At 40.0% G+C, this 13,651-nt stretch overlaps 1 protein-coding gene across 12 annotated transcripts in view; it reads right to left on the bottom strand.

Moving 5' to 3' along the window:
• Nucleotides 1–792: 792 nt before the first annotated feature.
• Nucleotides 793–13,651, bottom strand: part of TEAD1 (TEA domain transcription factor 1) — a 181,674-nt gene continuing 168,815 nt past the window's right edge. For all 12 annotated transcript variants that reach the window (XM_081198661.1, XM_081198667.1, XM_081198668.1 and 9 more), the window contains 3 exons: nucleotides 11,507–11,647; nucleotides 10,266–10,418; nucleotides 793–8,641 (listed from right to left, as the gene is read on the bottom strand). In XM_081198661.1, coding sequence (XP_081054787.1) covers nucleotides 8,528–8,641; nucleotides 10,266–10,418; nucleotides 11,507–11,647 — 408 coding nt within the window. In that variant the 3' untranslated portion in view covers nucleotides 793–8,527. The remainder of the gene's footprint in view (nucleotides 8,642–10,265; nucleotides 10,419–11,506; nucleotides 11,648–13,651) is intronic.

The following is a 13,651-nucleotide window of genomic DNA, read 5'->3' on the forward strand; positions in this document are numbered from 1 at the left end:
TTGTGGACTACACAAAACACAACCCCCATCGTTCTGCCCGGACAGCGCCGAGGGCCTTCTGGTGGTTCCCTCTGCGAGAAGTGAGGTTACAGGGAACCAGGCAGAGGGCTTTCTCGGTGGTGGCACCCGACCTGTGGAACGCCATCCCACCAGATGTCAAAGAGAAAAACAACTACCAGACTTTTAGAAGACATCTGAAGGCAGCCCTGTTTAGGGAAGCTTTTAATGTTTAATAGACTAATGTATTTTTATATTCTGTTGAAAGTCGCCCAGAGCGGCTAGGAAAACCCAGCCAGATGGTCGGGGTATAAATAATATATTATTATTATTATTATTATTATTATTATTATTATTATTATTATTCAAAATGCCACAAGACTCTTTGTTCCTTTTGCTGCAATAAGCAGGCAACCCCTTCAGAAAACCTGTCATAATGACGTCCCAGCTTTCTCTCTCAAAGGAGATACTGCTAAAAATTGCACACCTGGGCAATGCAATTTGTAAGATGTAGAATATTAATGGAAGCATTGTTGGTCTCCATTGGACATCATCTTTCAAGGAGGGGCAACTCTTTTAAGAGTTTCAGCATCTCAAGAGTAATTTGATTTTTCACCCCAACTACTGAAGCCCCTGTGGTTGTAGGACTGCCTGGCAATGTGGTGGCACCAGTGTCGTGGAACATGGTATAATATAGAACTTCAGTCTTGTCAAGTGACACAGTCCTTTCCTTCAGTTCCCAGGCAATGTTTCCACAACTGACAGTTTCTAGTCAAATTAAAACAGATGCAACAATGACTTTATTTTCTTTATTTTCAATCGATACTGTATGAATACAAAGTTTCTAGAAAGCTACAAAAAAATCTACCACTTTATCAAGAAGGCATCAAAATGTGTCACTTTGCAAAGACATGGAACACCTGCAGTAACCGACACAAAAATAGCATTTTTAGAGTGATGAAATAATTGCACTTAACTGTCATGGATATTAAAGTTATCACACATATGTACCGCGAAAGCTAGAATACATATTTTTTACAAAGCACTTTTATAAAAAAATTCTCTGCACACAAACCCTATAATTTTCATATTACTATCATACTAAAGATAAATTCACTTTAAAGCCAACACTTAAAACATTTTTTTAAAAAACAAAGAAGGTACCAGTACCTACACACAGACAACAACAAATACAAGAATACTGTACTGCCAAAAGGTTTGATTGAAACTCATTTTGAAAACTTCAAAATATGTTAAGACGAGATTTGAAAAGTTTCATATATTTTTTTATTTTTTAAAAAAGAGCTTTCCCTCCGTGTCTAAGCAGGAGGTACTTTGTCATCCAAAGGCAGATTCTACAACCCCCCCCCACCCAAAAAAAAAAAAATAACCAGCAGCAGTACAATATTAAAGTAACCACTGACCATATATGAATATGCTTAAGTCACAAACCCAGTTTATACACATTACACAAATAAACAAAGTGAGAATTCCATTAAGTCATTTACAAATGTGAACAAATGCATGTGGCAAATAAAAAAAAATCAAAAGGAAAACTGTTTTACATAAAACGTACTGATATTAAAGAATTAAAGGCTATTCAGGCTTTAAAAACTGTTATAAAATTCTTTTGTCTTTTTTCAGGCACATATCGTTGTTTTTTTATCCGCAGTCATGAGCCTGAAGCAGAGGCCCATTTGCAATAAAGAGAACAGAAACAAAATGCTGAACAAAAATAGAACTTGTGTGAAAGGAGGTAACTGGGGCATATCCTCTCTGTGAACTGAGTGCACTTAAAGAGTTAACTGACAAAATGTGTTTAGTTTGTTATATATATAAAGTATCTCATTGCCAGACCAACTTCCTAAGCTAGAGATCAAGACTTCCAAACTTCTTTTATCTTTCAAATTATCCTGTCTTTCTTTTCAGGGGGCTGGCCAGAAGGAAGAAAAGGAACAGATTTAGAGAGAGAGAAATCAACCTGAGTAAGGACTGAAATGAGGACCACTTTACATGTTCCTTGCTGCCCACGGTGGCTGAACTCAAACCCTTCTCCATACCAGTGATCAACGGATCAGGGAGCGATATTTAAATCCTAAAATTGCAGAGTTGGAAAGAGCCTGAAGGGTCACCCAGTCTAACTTCCCACAATGCAGGAGTCACAGCAAAAAAATTCCCTGGCAGGTGGCCACCCAACCTCTGTTGAAGAGCCCCCAGTGAATGTTTTACCATGCACTGTAGGGGCCCACAGTAGACTGGGCTCGGGGAAAGTGTCAAGGGTGTGCTGCCCTGGTGTGCATTTAGAACGGCAGACATGGCAGATGCAAGGGAGTGCTAGTCTCTGTTGCATGGACTGCCAAGCAAACAGAAGAGCTTCTCAACAGCAGCCACAGACAGTGAAGGTATATTGGTCCCTAAAGAACCATATGTTGCATGACCTGTGTGGATGATGTGGGCCAATGTTAGTGCATTGCTCTGGAACGGACTTCTACTAAATTCTCAAAGACATCCCAAGTCATGGTTTGTGTTTACTATTATTTAGAGTACGGCAGGCAAACCATGGTTCTGAGCTACTTGTCTGCTTTCATTTCCCACCTCTGCGCATTCAGCTTCATAAGTTCACGCCCATTGCCAGAATGTGGCAGCTTCCGGAAGCTGAGCAATGCCCAACCTATGGTGGTCTGTTAATTCAGACATCCAAACCATAGGTAGTGGAGAATATGACTCACAAACCTCCTCTGAACCAGAGTTTTAGATGATGCTTTACTACTAGATTGAATTAACATAGCCATGCCTTGTAGACACCACACTAAACCATAGTTAAGCATCTTTAATCATGGTTTGGCTTGATGTCCAAACTGAGCCATAGAAAAGGAAGAATGCCCTAGGAATTAGATCAAGGAAAGAAAGTATAAAGATTTCAACTTTTCAAGTTCTGCAACTTCCATTCAGTGTAATAGTTCACTCTGTTACTTGAAGGTGACAAAACAGGAAAGTTGAATTCAATGCAGTTGCCAACCTGAACGGACTCTAGCATGGGTAGGAAGTGGGAAAATAGTTACCAAAGTTGCAAATTATTCAGTATAGTGGTACGGTACCTAAATAAAATCATTCTAGAATTCAAGTAAGAACAACATTACATTTGTAAAGTAAGCTATGTTTCAACTGCCACAAATTGTACCATTATTCCCCCCCCCCAATTTTGTACACCAAACAATAAATAAATTCATTCATTTGCAATAAAATATACTCCAGCCACTTGCTTACCTATATCTGTTGCAGCAGATATATTCAATCGCTTTAGATCTATTTGGACACCATTTACACATAATGCAAAGCCAAAATACACCTTGGAATGAATGAGCAAGCATGTGGCTGCACAGTAAGAAAACCACGGCTGCTTTATTCCTCCCTAGCCACGCCGCTGCCACATTACCAGTAGCTAAGCCACAGTTTATCTATGAACCTGGGCTCATGAATTATCTTGCTTCAAGGAAAACACAAACTGTAAGCAAGGATTGTTCTTGGTGTGCCACTCCTGGGTTGTTTGCAGGGAGACAAACCACAAGCTTGGGTTCACATGTTGTGCTAAGCCAAACGATGGCTTAGTTCCTGGTACCGCTGCAGCAGCAGAAGTGAAGGAGAGTGAAGTGGCTGTGATTTTCGTATTGTGCCCCAGGACACTCGCTCATTCATGCCAAGACCAAGTTCGGCTTAGTGTTAAGTGTGACTGGGGCCCGTGTACTTCTGAAGCCAAGCAATCCTTACTAGATGAAGATGTCAGAAGAAAGTGAACAAATACAAATTTAAGAAAAAGGGAGGGGTATAACTACATATATTTACCACTTTGTGTGCCACATACTAATTTTAAATAAAAATTATTTGATTTTTGTCTATTAAAAACAAAAGTGTATTCACAGCTACAAATCTCCTCTGCCAAGCTTTTGGTTTTACTGCTATTAGTTCTCAGTGATTATTAATTATGTTGTATCCCTCTGAACCAATGTCAGTGCTGTTGATGTCTCTCGAAAAACATGGTGGTATTAAAACGGCACTCTTTCCTACAATGAAATAGGAAATGGTGCTGTTCAAGGGTCTCCCCGAGGACATTTATTCCTAACAACTTGGTGCTAAAAAGCACAGGTCAAATGGACTGTTTCATTTTCTTCTACACTTTCATTTTCAATTTTAGGCATCCAACTGCTCAACTTTGTAAACAAAACAAGTGCAAATTTAAAGAAGAAAACCATCTTCACAGATTTAGAACTACTATAATGATGATGGTGATGATGATGATGATGATGATGATAAAGTCAAATTTGTCCTTTGCCTGAACTTCTGCTATTTATATGGGCTCGTGTTACTCAGATGCAAGACTGGATGGAGAGGGACATGGCAAAGGGTGAAATACTGACCGCTTTCCTATCTTTGCCAGCCAGCAATGCTGCATAAACAATCACAAACGGTTGAATAACATAGAGAATAGTTTTTCCAGCATGATGCACTCTTGTGATTTGCAAAAAGCACGCTACTATAAAAAGTACTCTTTTGAGAATGGAGGCCTGTTAGTTTTGACTGTTTCCAATAAACCAAAGGCATTATGGTGATCTCTAAATATTTTTGGTCTCTACAAATTGTCATTTATTATGGCAGCACTTTTCTAAGCTGGAATTTCAAAACCAAAGGCACTTGCATGCGAGAGTGCAGAGAGTCACAAAGGTTTAAGTATTTGGTCATGAGAATTTAAGAAGGCAGCATTATTATTCATACAATTCACTTTTTGCAGAAAATTCTAGCGCTGTTAAAAGGTTTCATTTTGGTATCGATATTCCAACTATGTAGTGATGGGGTGACTTATATAGGACGGTGTTTTAGGGCCAAGTAGCCAAACGGCTTCTCTTCGGGAGATTTTTTTTTCCTTTTTCCTTTATTTAAGTAAGCCAATTAATTTACTACATAAGATTGGCATGATAAGCTAAAAGGTACTTCTACTATAGCACTAAGGCACTGCATATTGTAATGCTTTGGCAGCTCGGAATTAAGAAGTTCCTACGACAAAGTAACAGTTAACAAGGGAGATGCTTCCAGCTTACAAAAGAGCTCACAGTTTACAGGCAGCCTTTTGGACTACACAACCCACATAAACATCTGACAGACTTAAGGCTTTCCAGAAGAAACATGCACAGGGGGTTTACACCCAACGTAAAGGTAAAGGCAAGGCAAACAGCTCCCGGGAAGGTTTTACAAAAGTGGAGATGCAAGAAACATTGTGACTCTTCAAACAGCAGAGTTATTACATACATCGTGTCCCAGACTGCATTAACGCAAAAGAGAGAAGTGTACCTGGTTTGCAAACTGACTGCTCTTCCACACACCTCAAGGGGTTGCTTTGAGATGCATGTTTATTCTAAAAATGTCCAACTTCTTTAAAAAAAAACAAATCCATCAAAACCAAAAGCCTCGTAAAAGGTAACATTTTTTTTTAAAAAAAGTAGTTTTAGACTTGTAACACCAAGTGCTTCAAAATAAAGGGCTACTTTAGATGAGTAAGATGCAGTGCTAATTCTCCGTTAGTGTTAAAAACTGATGAAGAGTTACAGCCATATAAGCATCTGATTTTACAGTTCACAGAGTTAAAATGACTGAGAGGTTCATCTGCTTTAATGTCTGTAGGACAAAAGGCGTGAGGCTTGCAGAGCCTAGAGGCTATACAATACTGGACTGACTGCAACATGCCATGAGAAGGGCTGAATAGGAGTCATGAATGGAAGACTGCATGCAACTTGTTACAGTTTTGCAGTGTTCCAGAAGTTGAGTAGCTCCTCTGACAATTGAATAGGGCAAATCTCCAAGCTATTTATACCTTGAGCATTTCCTGCCCCCATGTTGGATTCTAACAGGGTGAAAGGTTTTATGCAGGCATAAAGAAGTTTGCTTTCTGAAGTAACAATTATTCTAAGCAGCACACTGAATATGTTTCTTAAGTATGCACGAAGCTGCATTTCAAAGTGCAACAGCTACTGACCTAGTGCCTTAATGTAAAGAAAGACATTCTCCATAGTTCATTTCATCATCCTGTGGGCTATACAGCTTCTCATAAGTGGCTGTAGGCCAGGGGTAGGCAACCTAAAGCCCGTGGGCCAGATCCGGCCCAATCGCCTTCTCAATCCGGCCCATGGGCGGTCCTGGAATCAGCGTGTTTTTACATGAGTAGAATGTGTCCTTTTATTTAAAATGCATCTCTGGGTTATTTGTGGGGCATAGGAATTCGTTCATCCCCCCCCCCCCAAAAAAAATATAGTCTGGCCCACCACATGGTCTGATGGACGGTGGACCGGCCCACGGCTGAAAAAGGTTGCTGACCCCTGCTGTAGGCAGTAGGTGGAGAGAGGCAAATCCTTGAATGGAAACTGTAGCAAAGTTGTTGTGTTCCTAGCTCATCAAACTATACAAACCCCACGTAGTGATAGATTTCTGGGTGATTTGCAGTTTCTCACTACCTAACACAACTCTCTTCTATCTAAATTCGGCTGCTGAAATGAAGGCAGCTAACTAAAAGTAGACTTTTGTGTGAAAGAACTGTATGTTCAGTTTAGTTCTACAACTGAAGCCAAATCTCCAAACTCAAAATGTGCTCAGATGCACCATGTTCCTTCAGTCTAACTATGATATATTGATTTATTTTTTACTAGGCTCTGACTGATAGATTTTGGGGTTGTGGTAAAAAGGTAGACCCAACAAGTCTGATGTTTGCCTGCCCTGTATTGTAGGTTAACATTTACTAATAACATAAACCAGTTCCAAGACACTTTTTCAGCCTTTCATCATGTCGGGCAATAATATATATTTACAAAAGCTGCCTCTGAAGGGGAATCAAACCTCGTGTGGTGATAATAGATTTATACGTCTTTGAAAAAAGCTCTTCCTCACTTGTTCTTAGGAGCACCAAATGTTTCTACAGTGATGGAGGGGATGTGGGATGCACCATGTCTAGGAAGTCTGAAAATGGATTGTAGGAATTGATAATATGATCCAGTGTAAATTCATACGCTTCATGGTTTGAGGCCATTAACTATCAGAGTTTTCACCTTATTGAGTGAACAAATCCTGTTAAGATGGGCCTACACAACTTGTGATCTGCAAGCCACATACATTGTCAGGCCTTTTTTGGGTGACAGTACTCACTGGTATGAAGTGCATGGGTATGGAATCACCTCTTGCTGTTGTTGCTCATGGGAACCATTTTGTACACGCTCCCATTCCATGTTTATATGAGGATTGTCACCTCTCTTCTAACCCCCCAAAGTACTGCACTTTGTGGTCTGTCAAGTGGCTTGACAACCCTCCTGTTTTTGCATTTTCAGGCAAGCTGAAAGAGAAGGAGATTTCAATGGGGCTCATAAAGTAATAATTGTGTCTTTTTTGTTTGGCGAAGCCTGTGATTTTCTAGCATTTTAAAGACATTAAAAACAGATGAACCTTTTGATTGTATATCTATTATCATCTCAACCACAGTGCTTTTTGTGGTTTTCAGCTGACAGTTTAATTGTAATTCAACAGTCACTTTAATTCCACCCTCCCTTTACATTTGCTTATCACTAATTTTGGTGTTGCAATTTATAGACTCATTAGGAAAAACAAAAACAAAAACAAATTGTTCATATAATATATAACCACACACAAAAGATTACGTACACCATAAGTCTAATTTTTCAGTATTTACCTAGTTATTGCAAAACGAGTCATCTTTTAAATAAACAAATGTCCTTATTAGTACAATACTTTATACCTTTTTAATGCACTAGATATAATTAGTAAAAGGGAGGAAGTCTTCTCGCTTTGCAATACCTGCTTGAAAAGTTAAATGGGTTAGAAGGTTAGTTTTAATACAGAGGGAAGAATAATAATATTTTTTGCCTACTTTTAGGACCTGTCTGCTCCCATCAGGCATTTTTAAGGCTATGTTTGTCATTTGGCTTCAAACAGAAATTGAGTTGCAGTTATAAAATAATTTAGTGAATTACATTCGTTTGTATCGTCCACAGTAATCAGTTATGAAGATAATTCTAAGAAGAATTTGTGTGCTAATTTATGCTTATAGTTAAAATTCATTTCAATTTCACTAGCATCTTAAAAACAGGGTTTTTAAAAATTAATTTAGACAAAACACCTCATAAACTCTTATAATTGCTGTTAAGTTTTCCCATGGCAAACGCTCTGTCTTATATTTTTCTAACACAACAACAACAAAAAAAAATTAAAACTTCCACAAAGGCCTTGAAATTCTTAAATATAGTCTTCCCAAGGAACGGTGGTTTTTTTTAATATATAAATTTGAAGAACACTTTGTTTTAGAAAGAATTTGTACAACTGTACCAGAATTTCACAGCTACAATATATATTGACACACTAAAATGAGGTTTAGAAAAATGTAGGGGAAAGCTCAGCCAGAGGAACTGCCACTTAGTGTTGAGGTTGACAGTCTGTGTTTTGATAAGGAGTTAAACAAAACATGTCTATAAATAACTGTTCAGTCCTTTACAAGCCTGTAGATGTGATGCTGTGCACCATGTTCGCTGTTTGAAACTTCAAATACACAAGCCATGCAGAGTAGGGTTTCTTGCGTGTCCCTGTTCGTTACAACCTGTTTGTGTTTTTATACATATAAAGAAAAGGAAAAAAAGACAAAACATTAGAAACTGGGCCATTTGCTAACACAGGAACAAAAGCAAAATATGTAATTGTAATCACTGGAGATACACACACACAAACGCACACACACAATTTCACTCTCATATCTGAAGAGACATACACCTCTCATCTGTCAAGGTTTCTTGGTTAATGCCTCTCTAATGCTGACTTTTGACTCAATGCATATAGACATTAAAGAGTACTCTGCGGGTATGAGAGATAGACATTATGATGATGATGATGATGAAACCATATTTTACTAGAGTGCATAATCCTATCTCCCTTATCTCCAGCACTATGTAGTCTACAACATATTGAGTAGGACTTCTAATGGAAACCATCTCAACTGGATTCTGACCTAGGCTCTGCAGTTCCATATTTCTGACACAGTTTCTGGAAAAGAATCTGGCAAGGCAGGATCTGCTTTTTGGGAAGCTTCCAGAGGCATATTTTTGGAATACTTCCCGGGAAAACCAAGCTGCTAAGATTTTAAAGGAACAGTTTGCAGGAATCTCCTTTCTCCTCTTAGAGAATGTGCAAAACTGCACAGCAGTACATTGATAAGAGAAGAACCGATCTAGAAGCAAAAAGCCACCGTGAGCCAAAATGTTCTGTTCCACTTATCCCTGAATTTAAGGCCAAGCAAGAAAAAGAACACAAGGCTACGATGGAGCTTTGTCGTTGTTCAATCGGAGCTGTGTAACCCAATCTTTAAGGGCTTGGAAGAAGGGTACTGGGTAGGAAATCAGAAGCTAGGAGAGAGGAGGGAGGATGAAAAGAAGGAAATATAAAGGTGAGAGGGGTGGGGTAAACCACAAAGAGGGATCCCATGGAGGTCAGTTTTCCAGAGCCCAAAATGTTCTTAGGGTATTCAAAAGCTACTGTGATAGATCCATTCAAAACAGGTGATTAACATTGAACATAGCTTGAAACGAGTTGTTTCACAAAGTAAACTACCAGGTGTCCCAGAGAAGAACTATTTTCTTGGCGCTCTGAACCAACTAGGAAGTGAATTTACCATGACTTCCATGTCTCCAATCACAGTTATGGTGGGACAGCCAGTGCGGACACCAGGCCCAAAACACACCCAGGCCAAGGAAAAGATTACTGCCCCCCTGTTACTGCAAACTCTATTGCTAAATGAGTAGTGGGTGAATTCTAGAAGTAGAAATATTATTTACTACAGCTAGATTTCAGCCTCCTTTCCCCGCTGGGTTCTAGGTCCAGGGCCAACTAGATAAATGCATCCAATTCTCCACCACAGAGGTCCAGTTTATAAATTGACTCTGGTGGATTTGCCACAGAAAAGCCACATCTCCATGGCTGCCTCCTATATTGGATCAGTAACGCATAAAGCTGCCTAGCACAGGGTGTTTGGACCGCTGTGTAGATTTAGTAGCAAGACTGGAGGTTCTGCAAGCCAAGATTAAAGCACAGAACCTACATTTGGCAGTAACATTGTACTTAACTCAAGGGCATGGAATTTCTAATCCTTGCAAAAGGAACCCAATAAAAATCTGCCTGCTCCCAAAGAACTGCAGAAAACCGCCAGAAAAAGTGAAAGAGAGAAACGTTACCAATAAAATTGTAAAGTTTTCCAACACGCTGTTCATCATATATTTTTCTGGTAAATGCTTGAGCTTGTGGATGAAATTGATCATATATTCACACATTGGAGAGCGGTTTATTCTAAACACAAACCGGCCATTCTCAAACCGTGCGTATTCAGTCTAAGGACAAAAGGCAAAAGAGAACAGAACAGAACTGTCAATGAATGAAAAGCTCTTTTTTATTTTTAAATGTGAGCCACTGTGTAAAATAAAGACACTTTAGGATATTAAAATGAAAATTTATTTCAACTAAATTAAACATACCATGTAGCTAAAATATCGGTTTCTCATAAAAGGAACATGAGGAAATAATGTATTGCTTATAAAATAACCTTAAAGGCTGCCTTAATATTGTGGCTCTGATATAAAATAGGGCTTGAAGGAACAATTAAAATCCATGTTACAGGGGCTTTCCTGTTTTCTCTGTTGAGTTGGGGAATGTTTTGAATGTACTATTAATATTCTCTATTCAATGTGTTGAGCATTCTCAGGCTCACAGAATAAATCTCACAAATAACTCTTTTTGGTACTTTGCAACTCCAGGAACTTTTGGTCAGGGCCACCACTTAATTCAAGTTTTGTGTGCATGTGTGCACTGATTCATTATGGATCATTTGTGAGCAGGAACAGAAGAATGGTGGATCTTTCCAACTGAAATGTAACCCCTGCACTAAAATCCCACTACAGGGAAACATGTGTGCACATGCATGTATGCAAGTATACACATAAACACATGCACAATATACATGTATAAGGGTAAATATAGGGTGCTGCTGCACGGTATGAAGGATGCCCTTCAGATTATCAGAGCTACCAGAGAGATTCGTGGCTTTGCATGTGCCCTCCTAGAGGAGTCTCTTTCCCCTCTTCCAAATGGATAAGTAAATCAAAACTGGGTTGTAAGGAGTCTATTCTATTCAGCCCATAGTACAAAATTATGCAGAGATCCACCAGGATCCTGCATTAGTATTAACTGCAAACCAGGAGTAGCCCATGCAGAGTTCTCCCGAGCTTGTTCATTCAGCCCCAGGCGGCATGGCCAATGATTGGAGATGTAGTGTGACAACATCTGGGTGTCCCCCAAATTGGCTTACTCTGCTGTAAGCTCAGTGATTTAAACCAAGGACAGCTTGGAGGGGAAAAAAACACTTCTAGAGAAAACAGTGACCTGGCAGCAATCAGGCAAGCAGCAAGTTTGAAAACCATACCTCTACTTTTTCTACCACTTGCTTCCCGAACGAGCAGACTTTGGTGGAACAGGTGATTGTCATGTTTTCTGAGCTCTCATACTGACTAGTTACACCATAGAATGCTCCTGTATCATCTTGGATGTTGCAGTTTAAGTCCGCCTGCAGGAAAAAAACAACAGATGCTTCCTCAACTACCGACATTATTGCAAAAAAAAAAGGATAAAGTATTTATTATGAATGTCATTTGAAATAAAAATTGATCTGCTTTAGCAATCCCCATCAAAAGCAGACTTAAGAGCACAAAAGAGCAAATTGCATTGATATTTCCTGCAGCTGCAAAAGAGTTGCCAGCAGATTTTGCACAGCAGCTTTGCAAGATGGGACTGGGATGCAGATAACACACCTGCAGCCCCAGGCAAATTTCAAGGGAGTGCCCTGAAACAATTCTCATTGCCAAGGACAACAGCTGCGCTATTTCTCTTAGGCTTGGGTTCTGTGCTTCCAAATCGTAAAAGCTTTTGACAGCCCATGGACTAACCCAAGGAATTAAAAATATAAAGATACAGCAGTTCCATGGAAAGAATAAGGATTTCTCGGCTTAGACCCTGAAGATCAGACTGGAATTGGATTTGGATAGCTAACCCAGCCACATAGTCAAATAACCGAGGTCCATAAAAATAACCCACCACTACAACCCGAAACGATTAGCGACATATATTCTCCAGCCCCATATTTGGCTGGAAATATGCTCTTCAAGTGAAGGATGAATGCTTCTGTAATGCATGTCTGAATGGTGCCTTTGCATACTGAGACTAAAAAGCAGGTGCAAAAATTATCCTCTGTGCCTAAAATTTGCAGCAGAAGGAGTGGCTCCACCTCCATCATCCAGCCCGGTCACTGAGATCCAACACTGAGGGCCTTCTGGCCATTTTCTCACTGCGTGAAGTGAAGCTATAGGGAACCAGGCAGAGGGCCTTCTTAGTAGTAGCACCCTCCATCAGATGTCAAGGAGATGAGTAACTATATAAACTTTAGAAGACATCTGAAGGCTATAGAGGGAACCTTTTAAGGTTTAAGGTTTTATCATGTTTTTATATATGTTGAAAGCCGCCCAGAGAGGCTGGGGCAACCCAGTCAGATGGGCGGAGTACAAATAATAAATTGTTATAAATTGTTATTATTACTGTCTGTTGATTACAGTATATAATGCATTCATCTATCAATATACTATAACTTGTTGGCATGGAGCGCTGCAAGTTTTGCATATCAAGACCCTCAACTATTGGACACGATGCATCAAAAAGAACCCCACAACATGCCCCAAAACTGAGCTGGCTGAAGACCAGAAAAACACGCCACATGGGTAAGTGTTCTCGGTCTTCGGGAAAATGAGGAGGCAGCCTGCATGGGTCACAATAGTCTTGCCTAAATAGAGTCTTCAAAACAACAGAAAAGCAGCAAATGCAGAAAGATTACAAAGCCCTTTTCGACAAAAAGAGGGGGTTTCCCAAGGGAGCAGCATAATTAAAACACAAATATTCAGTAGTTAAAATTGAACATGGAGAGGTCACTTGTTAAACAGAACAGAGGCTTCAATTACAGTGGAAACGCCGTGAGGCGTCAGTCATATGAGCGTATTAGACTTCCCCTCCTTCTCAATGAGCAGGGCTCAAAGAGAAGATTCCAAATTGTGAAGCAATTCACACACACACACAACTGCATCATCTGGATCTTTGGCACACTTTGCTGCCAGTTGTGTGCTGCAGCTTTGGAAACGCTTCCAGGTCTGCCACATGGCTGGGCTTTTGATGACCAGGCCAAGCTACTCTACTTCCCAGCTGCTCTCTGACTCATTCAGGGGAACCAGCACACTTGCACAAAGTTGCAGGCGGGCGGGCAATGGCTTGTGAAGAGCTTTGCACGAGTGCCATAAAGCTCGCCGTGCAGCAACGGTCCTCTCTGAGGCAACTGAGGGGGCGAAAGCAGCAGGAGTGGCTTCTTCCATCTCAGTTTTGTTTCAAATGTGTCTGAAACGCTGGCTAAAGATGGTCAGTCCACACAGCTGACCTCATCTCTCTCCGGCAACTCGCTTGCCAAGTCTCATTCCGTTATGCAATAAAAATCACATCTAAGAAAGGGGGGGGGAGCACACACATTACAATA

Source organism: Podarcis bocagei (assembly GCF_964188305.1).
Source record: "Podarcis bocagei genome assembly, chromosome: 1".
Lineage (NCBI taxonomy): Eukaryota > Metazoa > Chordata > Lepidosauria > Squamata > Lacertidae > Podarcis > Podarcis bocagei.